Source organism: Hippocampus bargibanti, linkage group LG15 (genome assembly GCF_051943395.1).
Source record: "Hippocampus bargibanti isolate YZ-2025 linkage group LG15, ASM5194339v1, whole genome shotgun sequence".
Lineage (NCBI taxonomy): Eukaryota > Metazoa > Chordata > Actinopteri > Syngnathiformes > Syngnathidae > Hippocampus > Hippocampus bargibanti.
Genome location: NC_142748.1, coordinates 10,987,392 through 11,011,710, shown reverse-complemented (window position 1 = coordinate 11,011,710; position 24,319 = coordinate 10,987,392). Strand labels below are relative to the sequence as shown.

Genomic DNA, 24,319 nt, shown 5'->3' with positions numbered 1-24,319 from the left:
CGCCCACATCCAGTCACCCATAGACACTTTTACTTCCGGGTAATTTTCCTTGTGTGTCTTGAATTGAGCCAATATTCTAACAAAATATTGTGTGGGGAAGAGCAAAAAAATGTGTCGATAAATAACATTTTATTTTAAAGCCATATTCCCATATCAAGCACAATACTTTACAATAGAAGTTTCCTTTAATTCACAAGAGCATTAAAATTGTTTGGTAAATATATAAATACAAACAGCAAACCTGATTCAAGTCAATGACCTGTTTTTCAAAAAGTGTGAATAAACACGATGATATTTTCCATGTCACAACCATTCATGATACAATATTACAAAGTGCATTTTTCCCCCCCAGTTTGACCTAAGCTGTAAATAACATCTCACAATTAGCACCCCCCCGACCCACTTTCCACCCCCCCCCCCCAAAAAAAAACCCTCCAAAACCTGAATTTAGTTGTGCGGATGTGGAGGGGGAATGGGTTTGGGCACCCCGGGGCCCTGACTGGGAGCCCGTGCTTGTGCAGAGGTAGCGTTTGGATCCGAGTTCCAATAATCAAGCTCGCCGTACCTGAAACTGGAAGGATGTTTTCACTCAGAAAAGCAGAAGAAATGGAAATTAGTCATCACTCATTGTGGCGCTCGCTCCGAGTGTTTCCCGAAAAATAGTTCGTATGCCAAAATTATATTCTCACAAATTCAACGTTAGCCGAGGTATCACTGTCCATACAGTATGTAGCTATCTAGCGAGTTATCCATTAGCTATTATATACAGTATATAGCTAGCTAGCTCTCTATCTATTTGAGTGACTTCCGGGTTGAGTGAACACCGTCGTGTGGCTGCCGCTGCTCACCCACAGAAAAACTTAGCTCGTGACTGTAAAGTGACCTTGAGAGTTTTGAAAGGCGCTTATAAATGAAATGTATTATCATCGTGATAAGGTTGAGTTGTTACCCTGATATTGGAGATGAAGCAGCAGGTGGATAGGAAATCTAAAATGACAGAAAACACCTCACAATTCATGGCCGGAAGGTGATTGACATGAAATAAACGACTTAGTTTAGTTGAAGATCAAAAGCGGCTGTCTCCACCTGCTGCCTGAAGCTATTTTTCCCAGCAAATGCCCCGAAGCGATGACATATTTACCCTCTGCGGGGGGGCTTCCGTTGGAATATGAGAGGTCGCGCGCGTCTCAGTATTGCCGTTTGCGCCGCCGCCGCCGTGACGTGGCCTGGCAAAGTTCAAAGTTGCGCGAGGCTATTTTTGGCGAATCCTCCAGCGGGATGGCGCGCGTACCTGAAACGTCCAACGCGTCCGAGGCAGGGCTTGAGCGCATCTCTCCGAAAGAGGAACAGCAGCACCAGGACGACAACAACAAGCAGTGGAAGCACCAGCAGGAAGAAGATCAACAGGCCGTCCCGGAGGGAGTAGTCTTGAGGAAAAACCACAGACAGACAATTGTCATTCGAAGCCGTCGATGTTTCAAGTGTCGAATGTCAAAGGTCGCGCATGAAAACCTATTTTCGGCGGCCCGCTGTCGACGCTGCCGCCGATCCCGGCCCGGTCGCAGTCGGGCGGGCTCCACCCGTCGTCGCAGTGGCAGTTCCCTCGGTCGTTGCACACCTGGAGGCGGTCAAGTCAGTCCGGGCGCTCGCGCGGGAGACGAACGGCTAGCGGCGCGCTGACCCCGCGGCCGTTGCACGTGCGAGCGTCGTCGCAGTCCAAGTCGGGCAGCAGAGACGAGGCGTTGACGCACTTGAAATCCAGACAGGTCTTCAAAAGACAACAAGGAAGCCGGCCGTCTTCAGCAAAATTCAGCAAAAAAAAAGCACGCCAAGGTGACATCCAATGAGTTTTGCCCGACTTTTCCCGGAGCGCACGGACTCCCGGGGTTGACGTAGGCGGGATCCAGCACGTCCGGCCCCAAGTTGAAGTCGGCGTTGACGCAGCGGGACCCGTTGACGATCTGGATACTGACTTGCGCGCCCGCCGGCGGGTGGTTGACGTCCACGTTGGTGCACTGCGCCTTGCCGCACATGGCGTCCCTGCAACGGCAACGCTCGCGCGTGTGGACGGACGGACGGACGGAGCTTTCCAGTTGACGCGAGCGAACCCAAACGACACTCACGCCAAAGCGCATTTGATGTAATCTCCAGCGCCGGTGATCCCGCAATTCCCAAAGAGATTTCCTTGCATGTTTGCGTGCAGAAAGCAAACGTCTTCCGCCTTGGTCGCCGGATCTGAGCACACGAGGGCAGCGCGCCGATGGATTCGGGGCCCGAGAAAGCCGATTGGCGAGCGGCGAAGAACAGACCTGGCGCAAAGAGAGCTCGACACTGCGAGTCGTACGTCTGGCATCGGCCCTCGTAGCAGAAGGCCGCCTCGTCCTGACAGGGTCGGCCGTCCATGATGTAGAAGTCGTCGGGGCAGAAGGCGCCGGTTCCGTTACAGAACTCGGGAAGGTCGCAGGGGTCGGCCGAGCCTCTGCAGGGCGTCCCGGCCACTTTGAGCTACGAGCGCAATGACAATCGGCGTCACAAAGCCGCAGCTCGGCGCTTTTCAATGCGATGCGCAACTGTCGCGGCTTGGAATTGAAGCGGATCGACGCCAGACGGTCTCTTTTCATCAATGTGTTGGCTTTCAACATTTAGCTTATAGCGCATTTCATCAAGACGTCTCTGATCCACTGGTGAAAAGGATTCTTTCATCAAGACCTGCTTCGTGCAACAAAGTGCTTAGGATCGAATGACTGTGTCTTTGTGTTGTCGTTTTGACTTTACGAGAGTGGCTGCCTTTACAGCAGCTCCTGCATTTTGTTTTCCTACTTTTTCCTTCTAAAACTTTGCTGCTGTGAAATGTCCATTTCTCCACTGCCGGACTATTAAAGGCTCCCCCAATCCAATCCAACAACAAAATGGCTGCCAGTCACCTGACAGTCGCTGCAGCAGCTCCCCTGCGCACAAGCCGACCCGGAGGTCAGTTTGCAAGTGGCAGCGTCACAGCATTTATTGCGGCATTCCTGCGGAACACACAAACGTTTGATTTTCAAAGGCCGAAATGTCATCCGCACGCAGTTCAAGAAAAAGAGCTACCTCGGGCGCGCCGCAGTCGCACTCCTCGCTTTCTTCCAACAAGCCGTTGCCACATTTGGCGGCGCCGACCACGTCCGAGAGCGACGGCTGGTTGATCAGACACGCCCCCCTTCCGCTGACGATGAACGCCTGGAAATCTTCGGCGCTACAGCGGCTGAAGCTCGTGGCGCCGCTGAAGCGGCGCCACGCGTGTTGATGACACGAGTGAGGTGGCGAAATGCACAACATCTGGTTTTTGTTGTTGTGGTTTTTACCTGGCGGTGGCCGCCATGATGAAACTATTGCCGTCGTGGCTGCAGCGGTCGTCGTCGTGATTCATGCCCAGGTTATGACCAATCTCGTGGGCCACAACGGTGGAGGCGTAGATCAGCTGGTCGTCACCAAACTGATGAACGGCGACGAAAGGTCAAACAAAATTGTTCGATTGCATTCATTCCTTTGATCAAAAAAAGAACCGTAGCCAATAGACGAACGAGCCAATCAATGTTTTGCCTGTCAGCTCAGAAACAAAAACACTTTTTAAAAAAATGGAGTAAGAAGCCAAATTAAACGAGCTTGATGAGATCCGCCGCCTGACCTGACACTCATTGGACGTACGTACTTAGAAATTGCGGCAGAGGAGCAAAAAAACCAAACTGACCACGGCGAATCCCCCGGAAGAGGCGGCCGAGCAGGCCGTGCCAACGAACGCCATCCCCAGCACACCTCCCGGGTACAAATTGGGCCGACCCCTGTAACAAAACAAACCGGATGGCGCGTCCCGCGCGTCACCTCGGCGGCGGCGGCGGTCAACTCACACCAGCAGTTGAGCGATGTCGTGCCGTTTCCTGGGCAACAGGTCGGACTTCCTCCACTTGACGAAGCTGCGCAGGACGCCGCCCGCCGAGTCCTCCACTTGGAAGGGGTTGGCCCGGCTAAAAATCTCCAGGCCCACCAGCACCACGCGGATGTTCAGCCGCTTGTAGAACTACGACGGCGCCCAAAGGATGGTGAAGAACAACAATTTGGGAGCTCAATGGCTTCCGACGTCTTACCCCATCCAGCAGGTTGGCCATCTCCACCATCTCCTCCAGTATGGCCGTCTCATTTCCTTGCTTGAACTGATACTGTCAAGTCAAAGCGACGCGGTGAAGCCTCCGGCTCTCGGCTAATTCGCAATGGCTACTCACCCTGAGATGATCCACCACCAAGACCAGCTCCACGTATCTGCTCTGAGGTAAATTGCGTCTCTTCTAGAGATACCACAAGAAGTAGAAGGAAGAAAAAGGACACTTGGGATCCCCCGTTGACGTGCAAAGAAGTCACGTGGCCCATTCGCGTGTGAAATATGAGCATCCAGACCCGCATCAGAGCAGAGATGGCCTGCGCGGGCTCAAAGACTTCACGCTTGGTAGCGGTCCGGTCCTCGCGGACCACGCCGCAGGCGACGGGTTCCCTCCAAACGTCGGCCAGTCGGTACAGAAGGTGATCGTTGGTCGGGGACCGCGGCACAGGTTCCAGTCCATAGCTGTCGTTTGCCAAAAGGACCACACCCCTGGACAGGAAGCAAAAGGACATTCGCGCACAGCAAAAAAAAAATGACCCCAACAGTCGTTTGGGGTACCGATCAAGCAATGTAGGTCGGTGGAGATCCAAACCTCAATCCGGAGCACGTGCTGACCGCCACCGCTGAATTGTCGTCGCCTTCCACCTTTCCATGATAATAACAAAGCACCTGAAGGAGAAAAAGGTGAATGAAAGCAACGACATTGAGCAACGTGGCCCAAAAGACAAAACGATTCCAGTCAGTCCTTCACTTACCGATTTCGCTGTGTAATGACGAAACGAGTTTAATTGATTTTGAAGAAAATCCGGATGTAAAAAGTCTCTGGGGAATCAGGAAAACAACACCATGAGTCAGAACATCAGCATTTGACATCAGGTGAATTTGGACGTCGTTAAAAAAAACCTGTTTCTCTTCAGATGAAGGATGTGAGGACTATCGGCGATTTTGACCACGTACGATTTATACTCGTCAGATTTCTGAAAATGTGAGAGGGGGAAAAACAGTTTGAAAAACATCGAGGACTCGTTTTAGCTCATTCTGACGCGATCGAAGACTATTTACCTGTCCAGGAAGCAGCCGAGGTTGAACAATGGAATAGTTCGTCACTTTTAACCCATGACTAATCCCTGCAAGGGTAACGTCAAGGTTTTAAAAAGGTGTCGGCGTAATTTTTCCACATTTCTTCAAACCTGACGCAACATCGAACAAACTCGACTCACCTGTGCTTTCTATCCCATAAATGCAAAATAGCAATAAAGCTGCGACGATGTGCTTTTCTTCGATCATGTTCTCATGACATGTGGCAACTACGACAAGGGAAACATTTCTACTGAGTTTTATTTTAATTGAAAGGAGCTTGCGTCAGAATTCGGTTTCCTTCTTTTGAACAGGTGCGTCATGGTGGGCGTGGCTGGAGGCACCCTTCACTTCTTTTATTCATATTCTTGCCTTTATTCTATCGGATTTGGCAAATTACGGTTTCTTCAAATCATACATGTTTTATATTATCAGTGTCTTATTTTTAGTCGAATGAACATGGTAGAACAATGCTTCAATAATTTATCAAAAATCTATTTAAACTACGCATTTTCTACTTTTAACCGTATCAATGTAGAAAATGTTATCAGAATCAGAATTTATTGAAATAAATGTCAAAAATTTAACTTCAATGAACTTGAGGAAAAATACGGTTTCGGCGTTTTACTGTCGTGACAACATACGAGATCTCGCGTCGCGTAGAATAGGGAATGTCATTTCCGGGTATACGCGGTACAAGCGGAAGTGACACCGCATTATAAGTTAAAACCGACACAACAACTTTTATCAAGTTGGGAAAAAAGTACATCACGTTCATGAACTTGTTTAAAACACGAAGTAACTGAAAACCCTGTGTGAAAAAAAATAGAGCGTAAAATAAATGGAAACCTGCTTCAACTTCATAGTGAGCAAATGACCATTTGGGACAATCAGACGTTCTTCCGGCAGATTTGAATTCCAATGACACGCAACGCGCGGAATTGTGACACGTAGAACGAATCTGGTGTGTTGTAACTCAAACAAACATTTAGCATGACCGTTTGCTAGCAATCGAGGAGAGAAACCGGACAGTGCAACAGGTCAAAATGGTGTTAGCAGCGCAACGCTGCCACCTAGTGGCGAATCAAGAGTATTTCCATTGAAACTCCTTTAGCAATCATGCCCGTTCATCTTGGACCAGGATGCATAATTACCAACAAAAAATGTTTCATCCCAAAACAATTTCCAGCGTTCTGTATGTTTTCTGACTTAGTTTTTGACGTTTATAAAGTCTTCTTCAAGTCTTGATTGCCTTGAAATAAACGCACCATCCATGAAGGACATGAGCTCTTCTTTTTGCAACACCCACATGTATACGGACGGCGCAGCAGCGGATGACAAAGGCTTAGAGCACCCGCTAATCCTCTTGTCCACCATCTGCGCTCAAATTAAAGCCGCCCGAGCGAGGAAGGACTCTCGCAGCAGATGCCCGCATCTGCATGCCATGGTTTGACATCAGCTCCACAATCACGTCGTCCACGTGAGGATCCTCACCGCCCTATTCGCACCCGTTCTGAGAAAATATCGGCATGACATGTAATACAAATGACAATTGAATATCAATAACATGGATATAGATAACAAAAAAGAAAAAAGTCCCAAGATTGTCAGATAATGTTGGAAAAAAAACCCTTAAAATGTGAAATCATGGGGAGGTGAAGCATAATCGTGCTGTAGATTGTCCGTTTCCCATCCTGCATTGTGATTGGCTGACATCATCAAGCGTCAAATGCTATTTTTGTTCTGCGCTTGCAAATTGTCAAAACTTCCTGACACCTGTTTCACGTGTTGACACCGCGCCAAGGCTGTAAAAAGCGTGCACGTGCCATCAAGACCCACGAACGGGACTTGAATCAAAAAGTGGAAATTCATGTGGCGTTTCCTCTGTGAAAATGTTGTTTTGAGCCACTTGTGCTTGTTGGCTACATGAGGGACTGGTGATCAATTTCCTGGAGCCTTTGTGCCATCTTTGGTGCATAGAAGCAAAGTCAACTTTGGCAGAAGATGGGCCGGAAAACATTAAAAACCGCCGTGGGTTGGCAACTCCAATCTGTCTGCACGGTGCCCTCAAAGGACGTGATGGACTTCCTTCCACGAGAGAGCATCTCCTCTTCAATGTGGACCAGTTTTGGGAATAAAGAAGCATTCACACTGACATTTACACCGACGGTTCCAAAATGTAAGCAAAGCTACAAATAAACTTTTATTCATATATTTTTGGTGCTTTGGTGGCTGGCTTTGTTTCTTCACCGGACCCGATAATGCGGACTCGGATCTTCTGCAGTGTTGACTTTTCTGGATGGCAAGTAAGGAAAGGCACGTGCCGCTGGTGGGAAGATGCGAAGGGATGCGTCACGGGATTATCGGCGTGTGAGTCCCACCCACCCTCTCTCTTCTTTGCATCTTGAGCTGCTTTGAAGAAGGTCACACCAGCTCATCGCCCGTGCCTACGAGAAGAGAAGCTTTCTTTCCTTCCGCATGAACCAGCCGGGCCTCGTCACCCCGCCAGGATGAAGAAGACGTGGGTTTTGGCCCTGGTCCTCCTCCTGCACTTGGGCTCGGGTAGGCTTTTGTTTTTCTTCGTCAGGTCTTTGCGCGTTCTTCTGAGTTGTTCGCCATCTTGAGTGTGGCGCACTTGCATATTGGAAAGGGGTTTTGCCCGGATTCCCATGCAATTCCAAGCATATTTTGCCATTGAGGACTAATGGCCATTGTTTTTCTTCACCACTGCTGCGTCTGGATCATAGCAAGTAAGTGAGCGTTCCACAAAAGAGGAAAAGCCACCCTCGCCGAACTCGTTGCTGATGTGATGCTCATGTGGCTTTGCACCCCAGGACAATCGGACTACGCTCCGTATTTCTACGACAACGGACCCAGCAGTACTAACGGGAACATGGCTTTGTTCAGCATCTCCGAGGACACGCCCGTCGGTAGGACCTCGGCGCTTTCTTTCCTTGGACGTCTTTTCATTTCATCGTAGCAAAGCCGCAGCTGAAATAGAGCGTCTGAATTGTAGGAACCCAGATCTACGTCCTCAACGGCAGCGATCCCGAGGGCGATCCCATACGATACGGCCTGACTTTCCAAATGGGCTCCAAAGAGTACTTCAGGGTGGATTCCAAATCCGGAAATGTGACCCTGACCCTGGAGCTGGATCGAGAGGTGAGCGCCAACGTTCTCTTCTCAGGGAGTCCGCCGCAAGTGACATTGCTTCAAATTCTTTTTTTGTAGAAACAAGACGAGATTGCCGCGCTGGTTAGCATCACGGACGGGAGGAATAACGTACGTCAGCAACGGCAGGATACGAATCACTCGGAAGCTTCCAGCCATCTTGCGTTTTGTTTTCAGGTGGTTGAAAACGTGAGGGTGTTTGTCACCGACGCCAACGACGAACCGCCAGAGTTTCAAAACCTTCCCTTCATCGTCAATGTCGCAGAGGTGAGGCTCGACGGACGGAATATCCAAAGCTTGAATGAAATCCTGTGTAGTTTCATCACGGACGCCCCAAAACTGGACAAAATCCGGCTTGAACGGACATTTAGGACGGCGGGAAAAAAAATTATTGGCACCGCCCCACCTTCTCTCAAGGACTTGCACACTGCAAGAATCGGAAACAAGGCCTCGGAAAATACTGCTGCACCCTCCGCACCCTACCCACCACCTTTTCCAGTGACTTCCCTCAGGCAGGCGCGATCGATTCCAAATCCAGCAGACATTTAAACAGCCCCCCCACTATGAACTCTCTAAACAGTAACCCAAATACAACTTTGCAATTTTTTGAGGATGATACTAGTTCAGCGTGTTCTACCATCGACAAATTCCTTGTGTGTTCTACATACTTGGCCAATAAAGAGAATTCTGATTCTGATTGATTGACGTCCTCATGGATGGCCTTTTTTGCTTATTTTTTCGCAGGATGTCACGGCGAGCAGCAGCATCTACAGAGTGCAGGCGCGGGATAAAGATCTGGGCTCGGGAGGAAGCGTCTCCTATTCCCTGCAGGTGAACTTGCCCTTTTCCGACTTGCGGATACAGTCGTGAGGTTGCGTGCTGAGGTGTCACATTGGAGGGGCTGCAGTTCACGTCCAATTTCCATTCCAGATATGAGTTGTGTTTTCGGGATTCAAAATCCGTGCAGTTCCAAAGACATCGCAGGGTGGGATTCAATGCATGACAAATATTTACCATCTGGAGTTTGCCAAATGACCGCATGGAGTGACCAGATTGCCAATGGTGGGAGGAGGATGGGGGCGGGGGGGCTGCTCATTTAGGGGATGGGATAGCGTGTCAAGGGAAAAGATTAATCTGATAGCAAACAAATGTGTGACTTGAGTGATTAAATTTGAATGACATGTTGAGCAAGGCCGCTGTCAGAGTAACCGCAATGTGAACCCCCCCCCCTCTGTCATCAGCCAACGCCGTTCTCCAAGTTCACCATCGACGCCCACAGCGGGATCCTGAGGGTGAAACCGGGCGAGCGGCTCGACTACGAGACCACGCCAACGCACTTTGTGACGGTGCTGGCCAAGGTGAGGTCAGGGAGTACATTGCCGTCACGGTTTTTCGCTTTGGGGATGGAATCCGGGCTGTGGTCTTAGGTAGTTTTCTTCAGATAGTCTGGCTTCCGGTCAGTGACATTCCCCCAAAACAGGGCCGAAAGATCAACTCAAAATTGTCAATGGAACTTGAAAATGTCCTTGTCTCTCATGCGGCTCCCTGCACAGGACGGAGGAGGGAAATACAAGGGCAAACATCAAGTTCTGACCTCCACAGCCACCGTGACGGTGAACGTCCTGGATGCCCAAGACACGCCCCCGTCATTCGTAGGAAGGCCTTACTTTGGTTACATCTACGAGGTCTCCGTTCCCGTAAGTTTTCCTCTGCGTTCAGTCAAAGCACGGGCGGCCACTTTGATGGGACTTTTGTCATCCAGGGCTCCGAGATTCTCACAGTGTACGCCAGGGACGGCGATCAAGGCAATCCCAATCCCATTTATTATTCCATCGTCAACGGTAAGGGCCAACCGAGAACGCGGGATGGCGTCTGTCCGGCCGCAATGACACCGACTCTCTCTTGCAGGGAGCGACGGTGTCTTTGACATTAACAGCACGAGCGGGTGCATCACCCTGACAATGCAGCCCTCCCTCTTGCAAAACGAACTCTACGAAATCCAAGTCAAGGTAGCGCTTTGGAGAACAAAGGATCGATTCGGTTCTTACGTCTCCGCGTACCCGTGACACCTTCCCCATTAGGCGTCCGAGGTAGGGGCCGAAGGTTTGCTGCGGGACTGCGACACGGCCCTGGTGACAGTGCGAGTGGTGGATCTCAACAACCACCCGCCCACCTTTTACGGCGAGAACGGGCCGCGGAGTACCTTCCAAGTCACCATGTACGAGCATCCGCCCTCCGGCGAGATCCTGCGGGGACTCAAGATCACTGTCAACGATTCTGATCAAGTACGTGGGTGCTGATCCACTTCTCAGAGTTATGATAGAAAGATGATTTTTTTTAGCAGATAGATGGACGGAGAGACAGATAGAGTCCATATAAACGCTCTCGAAACTTCTTTAAATGGCACAGAATTTCCAATCCTTCCTATTTCCAAGGGAGCAAACGCCAAGTTCAAACTGAGGCTGGTGGGGCCGAGCCGAGTTCTCAGAGTGGTCCCTCAGACGGTCCTGAACGAAGCCCAGGTGACCATCATCGTGGAGGACGCCGCTGGCATCGACTACGAAAAGGGACCCACACTCTCGTTTAAGGTCGGGACGGTGTTATTTTTCTGTCTTTCTCAGTGTTTCATGCAAACGAGGGCTTCTCATGACAGCTGTTGGCGGTGGAGCTCGACACACCTGAGCGCTTCAGCGCGACAGCGGACATTGTCATCAACCTCCTGGACACCAATGACAACACTCCTAAATTCACGTCGGACTACTACATCGCCCGGGTTGCCGAAAACTCGCCCGGGGGAACCAGCGTTTTGACAGCTGCGGTCAGTCAACGCTGTTGCCGAGCAACACTTGAAATTTGCTAGCTAAATATTGGTCCCGCTTCCTCCGCCAGGCAAACGATCCCGACTCAGGACCCTGGGGCCAAGTCAAATACAGCATTTATGGATCCGGATCAGATCTGTGAGTAAACCCGACGAGAGATCCCAAAGCAGAGGTGCCGACCCACCTTGAGGACGGCAGAAATTGCTCACCGCACTCCACAAACAGCCTCGCCCTCAAGATGGCCGCTTATTATCATTGTAGCTTATCCCCTAATTGGATTGGAGGGTTAAAAATAGTCGGCGTGGGGCAATCTGGCGTCGGTAGAGCCAATTAACGTGGAGGGTGACAGCTGCAGCCCGAGACGTAGCAGCGAGGCGAGGCGAGAATGCCTGCACGGCCAAGGGAAAGTGCTAATTTATGCACCTCGGCAGGCGGCTGCCCGAGTTAATTGTGTGAACGTTGGCAGTCTGCGAGGAACTTGTGAGCTATCACAGTGAATAAAATGGCAGCAAGCACGCTGTTGACACAAATGCACCACGGGTGCAAAAATACCACCACGGGTTGAAAAAAGTAGTAGTCGCTAAGAATCGTTCAAAATCGAAGGACCAAATAGTGGACTTGAAGTGAGATCTTTGTTGTTGGTGAATTCCAGCGCTATTTGATGTTATCAATTGGGCAGGTTTTCTATCCAGCCGTGGACGGGCCTGATTTCCACGCAGCCGTGGACGTCGCTGGACGCCGAAGTCCGCTCCAAGTTTAACTTCTACGTCAAGGCAGAGGACTCTGAGGGAAAGTACAGCCTGGCCGAGGTTTTTGTCACCGTGCTGGACATGAATGACCACCCCCCCGCGTTCGACCAGCCGCTGCTAGAGAAGACCTTGGTCATCGGAACGCCGATTCAAGTTGAGGTACAATGACAAAATGCCGCGCCTCGGTTGCAAAGGCTTTGTCAAGCGAGCACCGCTCACCTCGCAGGCCGTAGATGAGGACGCCGAGTCACCCAACAACGTGGTGGAGTACTGCATCATGTCGGCGGATCCCGACGACGCCTTTGAGATGGACGCTCGCACGGGCGAGATCCAGCTGAAGCCGCACATCAAGTCCATGGAGATCGTCCGCAACATCACCATGCAGAAGGACTGCAAGTGGTCCTTGGTGGTGCAGGCGCGGGACCGGGGCTCTCCGTCCTTCAGCTCCACCGCCGTGGTCAACGTCGACATCACCGAGGCGGTAAGGCAGTCCTTTCCTGGGACACTGGCGTCCGCCTGGGCCGGAGACAAATTGCCGCCTTGTTGCGCTGTATCCGATTCCAACATGAAGTCAGACAGACGCGGCGAACCCCTCAGGAAAAGTCCTGACAAAGTCCAATCAGAAGTGCCGAGCGTCATGTCTCATTCAAAGTGGTTCCAATCGCATCCCGGGTGTCCAGTTGCTCGCTTTGGTTTAAAGGGACTGCTTGTTAACTCATTCACTGCCATTGCCTAGTTAAAGACGCTCAGAAAATGGAGTCCGATGGCAAATTGGTGGGGGTTCGCCGTGGGAGGATTCATGTTTGGCTTGATTGGCTGGCGACTGTTGTCTGTTGAGCTGTGTTGTCACGGCGTCACTCGGCATGTTGACGATTGTCTGTTTGTGGTCTTGTGTGTTGTGCATCGTGCTTTCCAGGTGAAGGGACGCATTGTTTCCTATTTCCTGAGCCTCAGCCACCGTCCGTTGACCATTTTTGGAATTTGTTTGGGCCTTGTCGTTACCCTCCTTTTGCTCACGGTCTGCATCTCCACAACGCTGTACTGTAACGCCGTGAAAAAGTCCAGAATCAACCCGGACAGTAACTATGTCAAAGTGGTCCGCAGACCCAAGTGAGGGAAGGGTGGACGCCTCCGTCTCAACGTGTGTTTGTCTCTTTCGTGGCTTTGTGAAAGGGAAGCCAGGAGGAATTGTTCACGTCTTACAGGCTGAACAAAGTCTTTTCCACGATCTTTGAAAGCACTTCTTCCCAACAGGGAGCGAAACAGAATAGCGGGCCGCCACGGTGCCGTGGCACAATTCGTTGGGGCCCGTTAGCTGGTGAATTTGCTAGCTAACGACTCGGCGCGGTTCACAAAAGTTTGAGTGTTGTGAATGGCGGGGCAGTCCTTCGCCCGTGGCAGGCTGGGAATGACGCTGGCATGCTTCCAATTGTGTGTGCTCTTTTGCAGACTCCTCTCAAGGGTCCTATGGCGGCCTTTTTATTGAGGAGTCGGGACAACCCCGTCAAAGCGTTAGGTGTGCTTACCTTCATTATTAGCTTGTCGGTAGGAGCCACCGTTCTCATCTCCACCGCCATCTACATGCGCAACGCCAAGTCCCAAAACAGGGTGACGCCCGCGCGCCGCATCATCAAGAGGCGACCCAGGCAGCGGAAGTCTCGGAGCTTCAACGCGCTCACCTTCAAATTCGCCAATGCCTCCCGCAAGTTCCTGGCGGAGGATCCGGAAGGGAGCCCCGAGCAGGAGAGGGGTGCTCCGAGAACGCTGCCGCCGCCCCCGCCGCCCTGCGCCCCGTGTCTGCCACCTCCAGCCCCCGAGAGTTCCGGCACCGTCCCCACCGTATCGGGAGCCTTGTCCTCTAAAGGCTCCAGGAAAGGCAAGAGGGGCGCTCGCAAAGAGGGGAACGTGAGTTCGGCACTCGTTTCCGAGTTGAAAATGAGGCTGGAGCAGAAAATTCGAGAAAACAACCGAGGTTACTATTAGCCACATGAGCAACAGAAAGACAAACAATTCCATTTTTTTTAACGTGACCTCATTGTCCGTACAAACTGTTTTCAAATGTATGGCCTAACAGTAAAATATCCACACCCAAAAATAAAAAGAATGCACCAGTGAGGGGGGGCAGAAAAGTGACCAAGAGCAGAGGAGCATGACGGCACCGCCATCTTCAGGAGGATCCAATCAGCTTAACCACAGAGATTTTGTGTGTCTGGAAAATGGCTCTGCTGCCCCGTAGGTTTGGAGGAAAAAATACATCCGTGAAAATGCCTCCGGTGATAACGAAAACTGACCCAATAATAAATAACACTGTACAGTCTTTCTTGGTTTCCCCTTGAAAGAACTAAATGAGCAGGTGGGGTGGTGAAGTGCTAATGTTGCTCACCGCTTAAAAGCTAGCACAGGTTCTCCCCCTCAAATATTGACCTTCCTTTCTCCACGACACATTTCATTGACTGCACTGAATTTAGAAGTTGACACGAGCGTGTCCAAGCCTTGATTTAGTCTCCCCGAGAACACGCCCAAAGCTTGCTCTTTTTGTACCATGACTATGTGCCACGCTCGCTCGCCAGGTTGCTAAAGTGTAGTTGTATTCAAATACTTGCTTTAATGAGATTTTTTTTTAATGTGTGCATAAAACTGTATCGGGATGCATATAACTCGGGCGTCCAACTCTCATATTTGCTCAGCATTTTGTCATTTCAACCGCATATGCGTTTTTTTTTGCTGGTACTCAAGAGCAATTCAATCCACATCTAAATATAGAATATTCATTTGTCATTAATGCCTTTGAATCCAGGCAATTGAGCCATCCTATTAGAATGTATTTGCTAGATAAATGGCATAAATGACAAGAGACGTTGCCTCCATGTTAACTATTTGTACCGTCTTTGTATTTGATTGATTTTGAATAAACATTCAACACAACAAGGCATCGAGTTACTTTGTGTGAGCATACGCAGAGGGTGCAGTCGATCGGATTATTAGATTAATGCGAAGATTTAAACGTCATCCATGACACAACGGGATTACAAAAGGACTCATTCAGTTGGAGTGAGGTGAAGAAATATTGATTTTTCTTTCCATCGGTGTAATAAGTCTGTCTGTGTAAGCTCTGTCATACAGGAGTGGTCCATCGATGAAAGGGTTTCTTCAACCGTCATCTGTACAAATTTGAAGGTTTCGGACCTTTCGCCTCCTATCCAAGAGGCTTCGTCAGCGCTGACGAAGCCTCTTGGATAGGAGGCGAAAGGTCCGAAACCTTCAAATTTGTACACATGACGGCTGAAGAAACCTTCCCATCGGTGTAATAAGTAAGCGTCTGCAGTGAATGCGACTAATGAGTGTTTGAATAAGCATAGCGAGGGGGTTGAACACACATGATTCAAACGTGCCCACAGCGCAGAAAAGGATAGAACAGATCAATTTGTGTGGAACACCTTTTTCAACCAAATTGAAAGAAAAAAAACATGCAGAGTCAGCGTTACTACGGGTTCGCCTTCGCAATCAATGTGCAGAACGTAGGCAATGGCACTCGGCATTAAATAGAAATATCATGTCTCGCTGACAAGGGTTGAGAGGGGAAAAAAAAAAATAATCGCTCTAATCTTCTTAGCAGTGTATGGATAAAATGCAGGGGAATATAGCGCTTATGTAACAAATCCTCTAAGTGATTGTGCAAAAACAACAAACCCTGAATGCTTTCTCATTTTAATCCAGGAACGCTCCAGACTGAAAATTGTTTGGGAATGGGGAGTTTCGAATCAAGTTCGAAATATGATGGCTCCAAACAAAAAAAGGCAATCATTCCGTACATTAAAAAGTATCTGCAAAGATCCACCCATCCATTGCCAGACATTCCTCTCCCAAGCCACTTCTTTCAGGCAGATCCCGAGGCGTTCCCAGGCCAGCAGAGTGACAGTCTCTCCAGCGTGGTCCTCTGGATTTTCTACCAGTGGGGCATGCCCGGAACACTTCACCAGGGAGGTGTCCAGGAGGCATCCTAATCAGATGCCCGAGCCACGTCATCTGGCTCCTCTCTATATGGAGGAGAAGCGGCTCGGCTCTGAGACCCTCCTGGATGACAAACTTCTCACCTTATCTCGAAGGGAGACTATCCGGGGATCTCGTTCTTGGGTCATGACCCATTGCTCCTGACCACAGATGAGGGGTGGGAAATAGATCGACCGGTAAATTCAGAGCTTTGCCTTTTGGCTCAGCTTCTTCTTCACCACAACAGAACGGTACAAAGTCCGCAATATACAAAGGTCGTGTTGTGGATTGATGCGTCTGAGAACACAAAATGAGCCAGGCTCCGCTTCCACTTGAGTCAGCAAGCAAATCGGTCGAGAAAGTTCATTTCGTACAGGTAGGCCACACATTCTGACACCAAACACATTTCACAATCGATGTGTACAAATATAGATGTACAAAAAGTCCGTTTATTGACACACAAGTGTTTGGCGTACAGACGCTTCAGTACATGTTGGAATTTGTGCAAGTGGTGGCACGTGACGACATACAAAAGAGACTAAGCGTGGCCGCTTTTTCTAAATGGAACAGAATCACGTCCACGGAGGTTGCGCTGGATCCAAAATGCGGTTTAGGGTTGAAAAGATGAACCGTGTGGCGGCGTCCCATTTCCCCCTTTTGCCGTCCATCGCGCGCAAAATTCGGACGCCTTCCGCAAAGCCGTTCGTTCGGCGATGTCATCCGGCCGGCGTCCTATGGAGAACCCTCAGAGAGGCGTCCGGATTCACGACTCGGGCGTGTCTCAAAGTGCATCTGCAGGAAGTGAGGCAAACGTGGAGTTCTAACAGAAGTACTCGTTGGGCGGACCCTCGGTCCTGGCGACGGCCTCGGAATCCACGCTGGATCTGGCAGAGAGCAGCCTGTTGGACTCGTCGGGGTTCAGGCGCGCCAGGTAGTCGCCGTCGGCGCCTTTGCTTTTGGCTCCGGGCCCCAGGGTCTCAAAGGTGACGTAGGAGTCTTGCATTTCCTTGGAGGGACGTCCGAGGAGCTTTTGGCAGCGCTTCTTGATGGCGCCGCAGCACACGATGAGGGTGAGGGGCACGGCGATGACGCAGGCCACCGTGATGACCACCACGTTGATGAGCTTCTGGGTGCCGCTGGCGCTGGCCGCCTCGTCGGTGGAGAAGATGACGCACTGCTCCTTCTTGGGGATCAGGCCCTTGACGCACACGCAGGCGATGTACTTGGTTTTGGGCACCAGTCCGTCGATGGTGATGCGGTTTTTGCCCGCCGCCACGTTGATCCGCCGCATGTCGCGCTCGCCGAAGACGGCGTAGAGAACGCTGAACTCGGTGACGTTGGTGGCCGTCGGGGCTCGCCAGTTCAACGACACCGTGTGGTCGGTGTCGCCGATCACCTTGACCGAGCGCACGATCCTTTTCTCGGGGGCCTGCTGCAAGGACGAGGCGTTGGCCGGCGCCTGGTCCGAAGCCACCCGCTCCGGCCTGCCGGGGTTGGGGGCCCGGCCCCGCCCCCGGGAGCCGGAGGAGACGCTGTAGCTCTCCACTTCGTACTTCCCCGTGACTCCTTTGCCGTCCAGCGGTTGGATGACGGGCTTGCCCGCCGAGGAACTCGCCGGGGGGACGTATCTGGCCACCAGCTTTTCTTGATATGCGGCCCTCCCGACGCTTCCGGCCTTCTTGCCCTTCGGTCGCTTGGCGACGGCACCGACGGCCTCTTCTGAGCGGAAGCCGTCCGCGATCACCAAGGAGATGACGGCGTCTGCGGCGCCCACAAAGTTGCTCGCCTTGCACACGTACTTCCCCGAATCCCTGTAGGAGACTGCGGGCACGCTCAAAATGGACCAAATGATGCCTTCCTTGGAGATGTCCTGCTGAACTGAAATGAGAGGAAAAGGTCGCTCGGGTTAAATCCATTGGCGCAAAGAGAAGAACTTTAATCCTGCCGACACTCGCGCGGAAATAGGTGGCGTTCTAATCTTGGCGTCTGCGTATTTGGTTCAGGGGGACTCACCGGTGCCGTTGATTTTCTTGCCGTCGGCCCGCTTCCAGGACAGCTCGGGGATGGGAACGCCGACGGTGCCGCAGCGGAGCAGGACGTTGTTGCCCAGCGAGCTGCGGACGCGCGCCACGGCCGTGTGCACCCGAGGGCCCTGGCACCTCTGCAGCTCGGCTTCGGTAAAGAAAACCCCGGACAGGCTCTCCGGGTCGGCGCACCGCAGCCTGGGGTCGATCAGAGCGACCGACGACCTCGGCGATTTCTGGAATTGGACCAAATCGTAGAGCCGGCAGTCGCATAACCAGGGGTTGTCATGGAGACCTGAAAACCAAGGGCAACCCCATTGAGACCACGTCCCGTGCCGTCTTACTTTCCTCACACGCGGCCACTAAAATGACACTAATCCAACCTCGTGCTGGCGAGCAAGAACAAGAAAGAGGAAGCTCACCGAGAATAAATTTGGAAGACTCTGCATCCGGAGGCGGTTTGACGCTCAGCCAAAGCGAGAGGATATCCGCAGGGACGGTGGTGAGAGTATTGCTGGATAAATCCAGATAGGAGATGTTTTGGACGTACACCAGGGCCTCCGCGGGCACGCTGGAAATCTTGTTGTTGTGCAGGTCCAGCAGCCTCAGGTTGGGCATGGAGCTCAGAGACTCCCACGGGAAGGAGGTCAGGGCGTTCCCATCCAGCCGGAGCTCGTTCAGGTTGGCCAGACCCCGGAAACTGTCGGCGGTCAGAGAACTCAGGGCGTTGAAAGACATCCACAAAAACTCCAGCCCGCCCAGGTATCCAAAATTGCCACTGGCGATCCTGGTGATGGCCGTCTTCTCGATGCGTATCTTGGAGGTGTCCGTGGGGAAATTGGTGGGAATGACGCCGATCTTGGGATCGTTGCACAGGACGCTTCTATGGGATGAAAGAGTGTAGCTGGTGGAATCCTGATGACCACGTCGCCACAGTGACAAATATGTTTTGATTCAACTATGTGAGCAGCGGAACTACATTTAGCGAAAACAACTAAATTGCACTAAAAATGGAACGATCAATGAGCTACACGGCATTTCCGCAAAATGCAATCACGCTTTACAAACTGTAACAACGTAAGAGCTTAAAAAAATAGCATTTCTTCTTCCTTTCCTTTCGGCTTTTCGCCACAACGAATCAGTGTCCTCCATCTTCAGAGGTTTGATTCGCATGTTTAAAAATAGCATTTATTTGAAATATATGGTTCCGCCACAATAGCGACCTATTGTACCGTAACAAGAAAAGCAGATTAAAGAGCAACTCTGAGTTAATCCTCCACTACTGAATTGATGAATGCACCAATGGCTTCCTTTTTTCACACAAGATAGCAAAACGTGAATCGGGAAATAGAAACAAGAATAAAGACTCCTCCTGTTTACCTGGCTTTGGATCCGTCGCTCAGTTTGTGGAAGAAGCAGCTGCACTGTGCAGGGCACGAAGAGGTCATCAGGGGGAACACCACAAAAGCCACGCAGAAAACATGAGACAAATGGCGACTCATTGTTATCTTCACGCCAGGTTTCCAAACGCTGAACGCTACTTGGTTGCGGAGTCCGAAAAAGACTTGCGGTGGAAGCGGACGCGCGACGCGTGGTGGCCCATCGGCTCCATTCTGCTCCGCCCGCTGTCAATCCTCAGCTCAAAAGGATGCGCCGGGATTAAAGGAGGAGGAGGAGGAGGAGTTTACTTTCAGGTTATTTCCATTCACACGATTCCAACGGGACCGTCCACCTGTCACTCTCATTTCCTTCCCAAAGTCGACGCGCAAACGAGGCCTGCCAGAAAATTGTCAACGGGTGCTGAAGGACGTCACAAAACTGGGAATCGGTAGTTGCCAACATTGAAAAGGAAAGTTTTGCTTGCGAGCAACCACCGATTCACACGGGAAACTTTAGACCAAGACGTCCTTTTTGTTGCGCTGAATCTCATCAAGACGGAGTCAAGAACTCACACAATCTTCCATGACCTACTTTGAATGTCGCAGGTGCATTTTTACCACCTCGGTGCACCATTGATAGAAACATAGAAGAAAAATCCTTCAATCCAGTCATCTTTGTCTTTTTTACAATGGATTGAACTTTTATCCCTGCAAATATGTGAGGGCTATATTTACTGAATCGCATTGGTGACCAGGCACGTTTAGAATTTACACTGACTAAAACACATTCGATAGTGCTCCTCAGGAGCAGCTGTTACAATCTCACCTATTTTTATTTATTTATTTGAGGTTTTACCCATCATGTGACGCTGCTTTAGCCTCCCCCGCGCCCCCAAAACACAAGCCATCCACCGGGACATGGAATTAATTCATTTGTTGATGAGTTGGTGTTAATCTGCCAACAGAATCATGCAATCAGACAATTTTGACATTGGCTGACAGGAGAGCAAAGGGTCAATCTTGCCCTCAAAGCCATCCCATTTGCGTGTCCTCGTCAGGGCCACGGGGACGCCGGGTCCTTTCCCGGCTGATTTTGTGAGCGAGGCGTGGATACATCACGTACCTACCTGAGGCCATCCAGGATGGAGAAACATTCACAGATGTTGAATGACGCTATGGCCGCTCCAGAATTTTTATTGACATCTTAAATATAGATCGCAAAATTATTGAGAATAAGCGGATAGAGAAATGGATCGAGGGTATCATTGTGCCTGAATGACCCCCCCCCCCCCCACCCAAAGCCAGCCAGGAAAATCACAATCCCACCCAAAAAAAAGAAGTGGAAGGGGCTGAAAAACGGAAATTGAACCATTTCGTAAAGGTGATCCAAAATGGCGTACATTCAGTGAAATTACGCCATTTTGTAAATACTCTAGAATGATTCACTTTGGGTATTTCATGTACATGACAAAGTACTTTCTCCTCTAACATAGAGACCGAGTGAACTACATGAAAATCTTTGAGAGACGAACACCCCCCACATTTTTAACTACCAAAGAGCAAATGGTTAATGTTGAGACATTCTTGGGGGGATTACAACTGGGCCGAGTAACCAATCTTAAGCTCATTGTTCTCTTTTGACAGCCTCCCCTTCATGTGTGGCAAGAGAGCGAGACAAAGCTTCACTTTTGAGGCGGTCGGGGGGATATAACTAGAAAGGTTGTGTTGACTTCGCCTCGGCGTCAAGTTTGGGGGGGCAAAAAAAAAAGTTTGTCGAGGGGAAAAGTCCACAGGTTGTTCGCTCAACAAAATGGCGGCCTACACTTTACCTGAGGGCTTCGACGACTCGGACATGTTCTTGTTCGGTTCGGCGCTCTTTGTCGGCGGTAAGTACAAACGAGGAGGTCGGCTTTTGTCTCGTCGGTTGGTCTCACGCCGGCGGTCCGTCCACAGGCGTCGTGGGGTTCCTCCTCAACGCCGTCACCGTCGTCTCGTTCGTGCGCGTCCGGGAGTTGAGGAGCCCCAGCAACTACCTGGTCTTCAACTTGGCCCTGGCCGACATGAGCCTCAACGTCAACGGACTCACCGCAGCCTACGCCAGCTACATCCGGTCCGGAAAAACCAAAAGCATTCAATACAAAATATTGAAATATATATTCTGGTCAATTCACCGCTGCACACCGCTTTGGATGCACTGCATTTGTTCAAATTAGCTGGCTCCATAAATGTTGACATTTCACGTGAAATAATGAGTCGGCAGAACACATTTTCTTAATCTAACTCCATTTAATTTGAAGGCGCTTTCTAAATGTCAATGAAGACATTTCCCACAACAACCTGGACTATTGTTAAATATTGCTTCAACCAGAACAGCTTCATTTTAGGCTTTCTTCTACCCATTTTCCTTCAAAAGATAGTTGTGCGAAGGATCCTAATGCCAGAAATAACAAACGAAACAATGAGATCCAATCACTTTGGCGGCTAAAATCAAGTGTTCCAATGCGACTTGAAATCTGCACTCAGGAAAATCAATCTAAAATTGGATAAGAAGATTAGCAGAGAAAAGAAATGAATAAAGGCTGCGCGTGTCTTTGTCCGCCTCCCCGCTTGCAGACATTGGCCGTTTGGCCAGAAAGGATGCGCCTATCACGGCTTCCAGGGAATGATGTCCGTCCTGGCGTCCGTCAGCTTCATGGCGGCCATCGCTTGGGACCGATATCACCTGTACTGCACCAGTGAGTTTCAACTCCCCAAAATGAACACGAAGAGGGTCAGACGGGATTCAAAAATGCAAAGACGGGCGGCCATTTTACGTCCCGCTTGGTCACCGCGCAGGACAAAAGCTCTTCTGGAGCACGGCCGTGGTGATGAGCACCATCATCTGGATCCTGTCCATCTTCTGGGCCGCCGTCCCGCTCATGGGCTGGGGCGTGTACGACTTTGAGCCCATGAGGACATGCTGCACGCTGGACTACACCCGAGGGGACAGGTAGGAAAGACACTTTTCAAAAATGGAACCGTGAAGAAGTGGTGATGATCTTCTGTGTTTAGGGACTTTGTCACCTTCATGCTGACCCTGGTGCTGCTCTACTTGACCTTGCCGGCGCTCACCATGCTGTCGTGCTACAACGCCATCGACAAATACTTCAAGAAGGTCCATCGCCACCGCGTAAGCACCCGTGGAAAGCGAGAGGAGACCCTTTGAAACGCCTTGCGCCACTTTTCCCACTTGTGGATTTTTGCAGTTCAACACCAGTTTACCTTTGAGGGTGATGCTGACGTGCTGGGGTCCTTACGTCCTCACGTGCATCTACGCCTGCTTCCGAAATGTCAAGGTGATATCTCCAAAGCTACGAATGGTGAGCCAATCGAATGGTCAAGGGTGACGGCGGGAAATTGCGGCGGTTGGGCTAAACGGCACGGCGCCGCTTTGTTCCTCCGGAGGTGCTTCCCGTGGTGGCTAAAACCAACCCCATCTTCAACGCCATGCTCTACTCCTTCGGCAACGAGTTCTACCGCGGGGGCGTGTGGTACTTCCTCACCGGGCAGAAGATCGCCGAGCCGGATCCCAAGAAGGTCAAGTCCAAATAGGCGCTCAAGTTCACCTTTTTTTGCCAAGCGTCTGGAGACTTTTCATTGTTTTCATTCGTTGCGCGAACAAAAGAGGTCACGTCACACTTTGCAAGGCCGCGATGTCAAGCCTCAGGTGACCGCCGCTCATGTTCATCCATCAATAAATAAATACGTTCCATCCAGTGAGTCGTCGTCATTTTGGTTTGAGTTGCGCTTTCGCGGCGCCGATCCGCTTACCCAAACGGCTCCCGGTGGCTCGTCACGCTGGCCAGGAAGACCAAAATCAACGGTGCCAGTGGACGGCGGGCCACTTGGGGAACATTCGCATCTAAAACCAGAACAAAACGGCTCCAATTTGTCATTGGATTGCGGGCCTCTGCGATGAGCAACCCACGTGATGCGACATGAAGCAAAATGGCGCGCGTGTCTCGCGTCCCTCATTAAGCGGCCTTCAAATCCAGACCAAAAGCGGCCTTCGCGAGCGATTGTGCAAAACTAGCGGTAAGATTAGCGTGCGGCATTCTTGGAACGCTTTCACAAAGCGAGCGGCTGAAGCGGTGATCCAATTCGCTGGCGAGTCAGAAGCCGCGCTAAGAAGGCAACGAGGAATCAAAGGAGGACACATATAGCCTGGCGGGCTTGCAAACACGTACCTGGCGAGTACGCCTGCGTGGGCGGGCGGCTGGATGACGAGACCGTGATGACGTCTCCCGAAAGCGACCAGATGACGTCAACGCAATTAGCGTCCGTGTCGCAGTCATTGTAAAGCTATGACAAAAAACACACAAAGAACAAAAGAGAATTCCAGTTGTGTTCATACACTCAAAATGTAGTCATCACACGTTTGACCCTGGGAGGGCAAAAGGGGTCAAAGGTCAAGTGACGGGAGCTTGAGCGGATAGATGACTGCTCCTGCAAAAGACTTTTTTTTCCAAGCATTTGCAAAGGGGTTGCTGGGGAGAAAGATTGACACGATCAAGAGTACTCACAATTCCTTCCTTCTCAACTCTTTCCTCGGTGGCACGACGAAGCGGTTGTTTCCCCGATAAAAGCCAATCAAACGGAGCCGATCTCCAAGGAAAAAAAAGGCCCTTCGCTATCCGCCGCTGCCCTCTACCGCTACGGAAGAGTACCGCACGCTTGACACCGCCGTGGGACGTTTGGAGTAGGACCGTCTTTTACCGCAAGGTGGTGCCAGCGTGACGGAACTCGAAAAGGGGGGTCCGTTTTTTTTCGCTTTTGGGTTGGAGGCGAAATCGAGTCAACCGGTTGCTAATCAAAGTCCTTCTTAGAAATTTGACATTGTCCTCGTCATACTTTGCAGCTTTTTGCCCCCATCGTGAACAAGTCGTGATGATTCGCCAAAAAAACTGCACTGTGCATTATTTTCCAATACCGTATAGAA

At 50.8% G+C, this 24,319-nt stretch overlaps 4 protein-coding genes across 9 annotated transcripts; 2 read left to right on the top strand and 2 right to left on the bottom strand.

Annotated features, from left to right (window-relative positions):
- Positions 1 to 112: 112 nt before the first annotated feature.
- adam9b (ADAM metallopeptidase domain 9b) lies at positions 113 to 21,305 on the bottom strand. 4 transcript variants are annotated; one of them, XM_089015257.1, is made up of 23 exons: positions 13,475 to 13,616; positions 6,478 to 6,722; positions 5,195 to 5,259; positions 5,036 to 5,109; positions 4,888 to 4,954; positions 4,725 to 4,801; positions 4,429 to 4,621; positions 4,257 to 4,319; positions 4,122 to 4,193; positions 3,885 to 4,054; positions 3,728 to 3,818; positions 3,342 to 3,472; positions 3,088 to 3,259; positions 2,925 to 3,014; positions 2,310 to 2,505; positions 2,124 to 2,235; positions 1,860 to 2,040; positions 1,682 to 1,768; positions 1,513 to 1,618; positions 1,292 to 1,427; positions 1,142 to 1,226; positions 950 to 987; positions 113 to 571 (listed from the first exon to the last, which is right to left on the bottom strand). In XM_089015257.1, the coding sequence occupies exons 2-23, from the start codon at positions 6,584 to 6,586 to the stop codon at positions 448 to 450; spliced, it is 2,439 nt and encodes an 812-aa protein (XP_088871383.1). In that variant the 5' UTR covers positions 6,587 to 6,722; positions 13,475 to 13,616; the 3' UTR covers positions 113 to 447. The 4 variants fall into 4 exon arrangements, with proteins under 4 accessions (XP_088871383.1, XP_088871385.1, XP_088871382.1 ...); XM_089015259.1 differs by lacking the exons at positions 6,478 to 6,722; positions 13,475 to 13,616 and adding an exon at positions 21,171 to 21,305; XM_089015256.1 differs by lacking the exons at positions 6,478 to 6,722; positions 13,475 to 13,616 and adding an exon at positions 5,353 to 5,439.
- On the top strand, positions 6,729 to 15,068 carry LOC148887860 (cadherin-related family member 1a). 3 transcript variants are annotated; one of them, XM_089015253.1, is made up of 16 exons: positions 6,729 to 8,139; positions 8,226 to 8,371; positions 8,441 to 8,491; positions 8,558 to 8,647; positions 9,125 to 9,211; positions 9,622 to 9,738; positions 9,934 to 10,077; positions 10,143 to 10,221; positions 10,289 to 10,389; positions 10,462 to 10,665; positions 10,816 to 10,968; positions 11,034 to 11,198; positions 11,270 to 11,337; positions 11,879 to 12,107; positions 12,175 to 12,429; positions 13,398 to 15,068. In XM_089015253.1, the coding sequence occupies exons 1-16, from the start codon at positions 8,019 to 8,021 to the stop codon at positions 13,929 to 13,931; spliced, it is 2,544 nt and encodes an 847-aa protein (XP_088871379.1). In that variant the 5' UTR covers positions 6,729 to 8,018; the 3' UTR covers positions 13,932 to 15,068. The 3 variants fall into 3 exon arrangements, with proteins under 3 accessions (XP_088871379.1, XP_088871380.1, XP_088871381.1); XM_089015254.1 differs by having other exon boundaries at positions 8,441 to 8,647; positions 13,398 to 13,464; positions 13,545 to 13,888; XM_089015255.1 differs by having other exon boundaries at positions 8,441 to 8,647; positions 12,865 to 13,547.
- On the bottom strand, positions 16,368 to 21,309 carry lrit1b (leucine-rich repeat, immunoglobulin-like and transmembrane domains 1b). Its single transcript, XM_089015263.1, has 5 exons — positions 21,171 to 21,309; positions 19,343 to 19,738; positions 18,385 to 18,845; positions 17,952 to 18,257; positions 16,368 to 17,816 (listed from the first exon to the last, which is right to left on the bottom strand). Exons 2-5 carry the CDS (start codon positions 19,462 to 19,464, stop codon positions 16,759 to 16,761), a joined length of 1,947 nt encoding a protein of 648 aa, XP_088871389.1. The 5' UTR covers positions 19,465 to 19,738; positions 21,171 to 21,309; the 3' UTR covers positions 16,368 to 16,758.
- On the top strand, positions 19,759 to 23,112 carry rgrb (retinal G protein coupled receptor b). The gene is made up of 7 exons (XM_089015269.1): positions 19,759 to 21,227; positions 21,295 to 21,451; positions 21,955 to 22,076; positions 22,177 to 22,330; positions 22,393 to 22,510; positions 22,587 to 22,700; positions 22,786 to 23,112. The coding sequence occupies exons 1-7, from the start codon at positions 21,152 to 21,154 to the stop codon at positions 22,930 to 22,932; spliced, it is 888 nt and encodes a 295-aa protein (XP_088871395.1). The 5' UTR covers positions 19,759 to 21,151; the 3' UTR covers positions 22,933 to 23,112.
- The last annotated feature ends 1,207 nt before the right edge of the window (positions 23,113 to 24,319 follow it).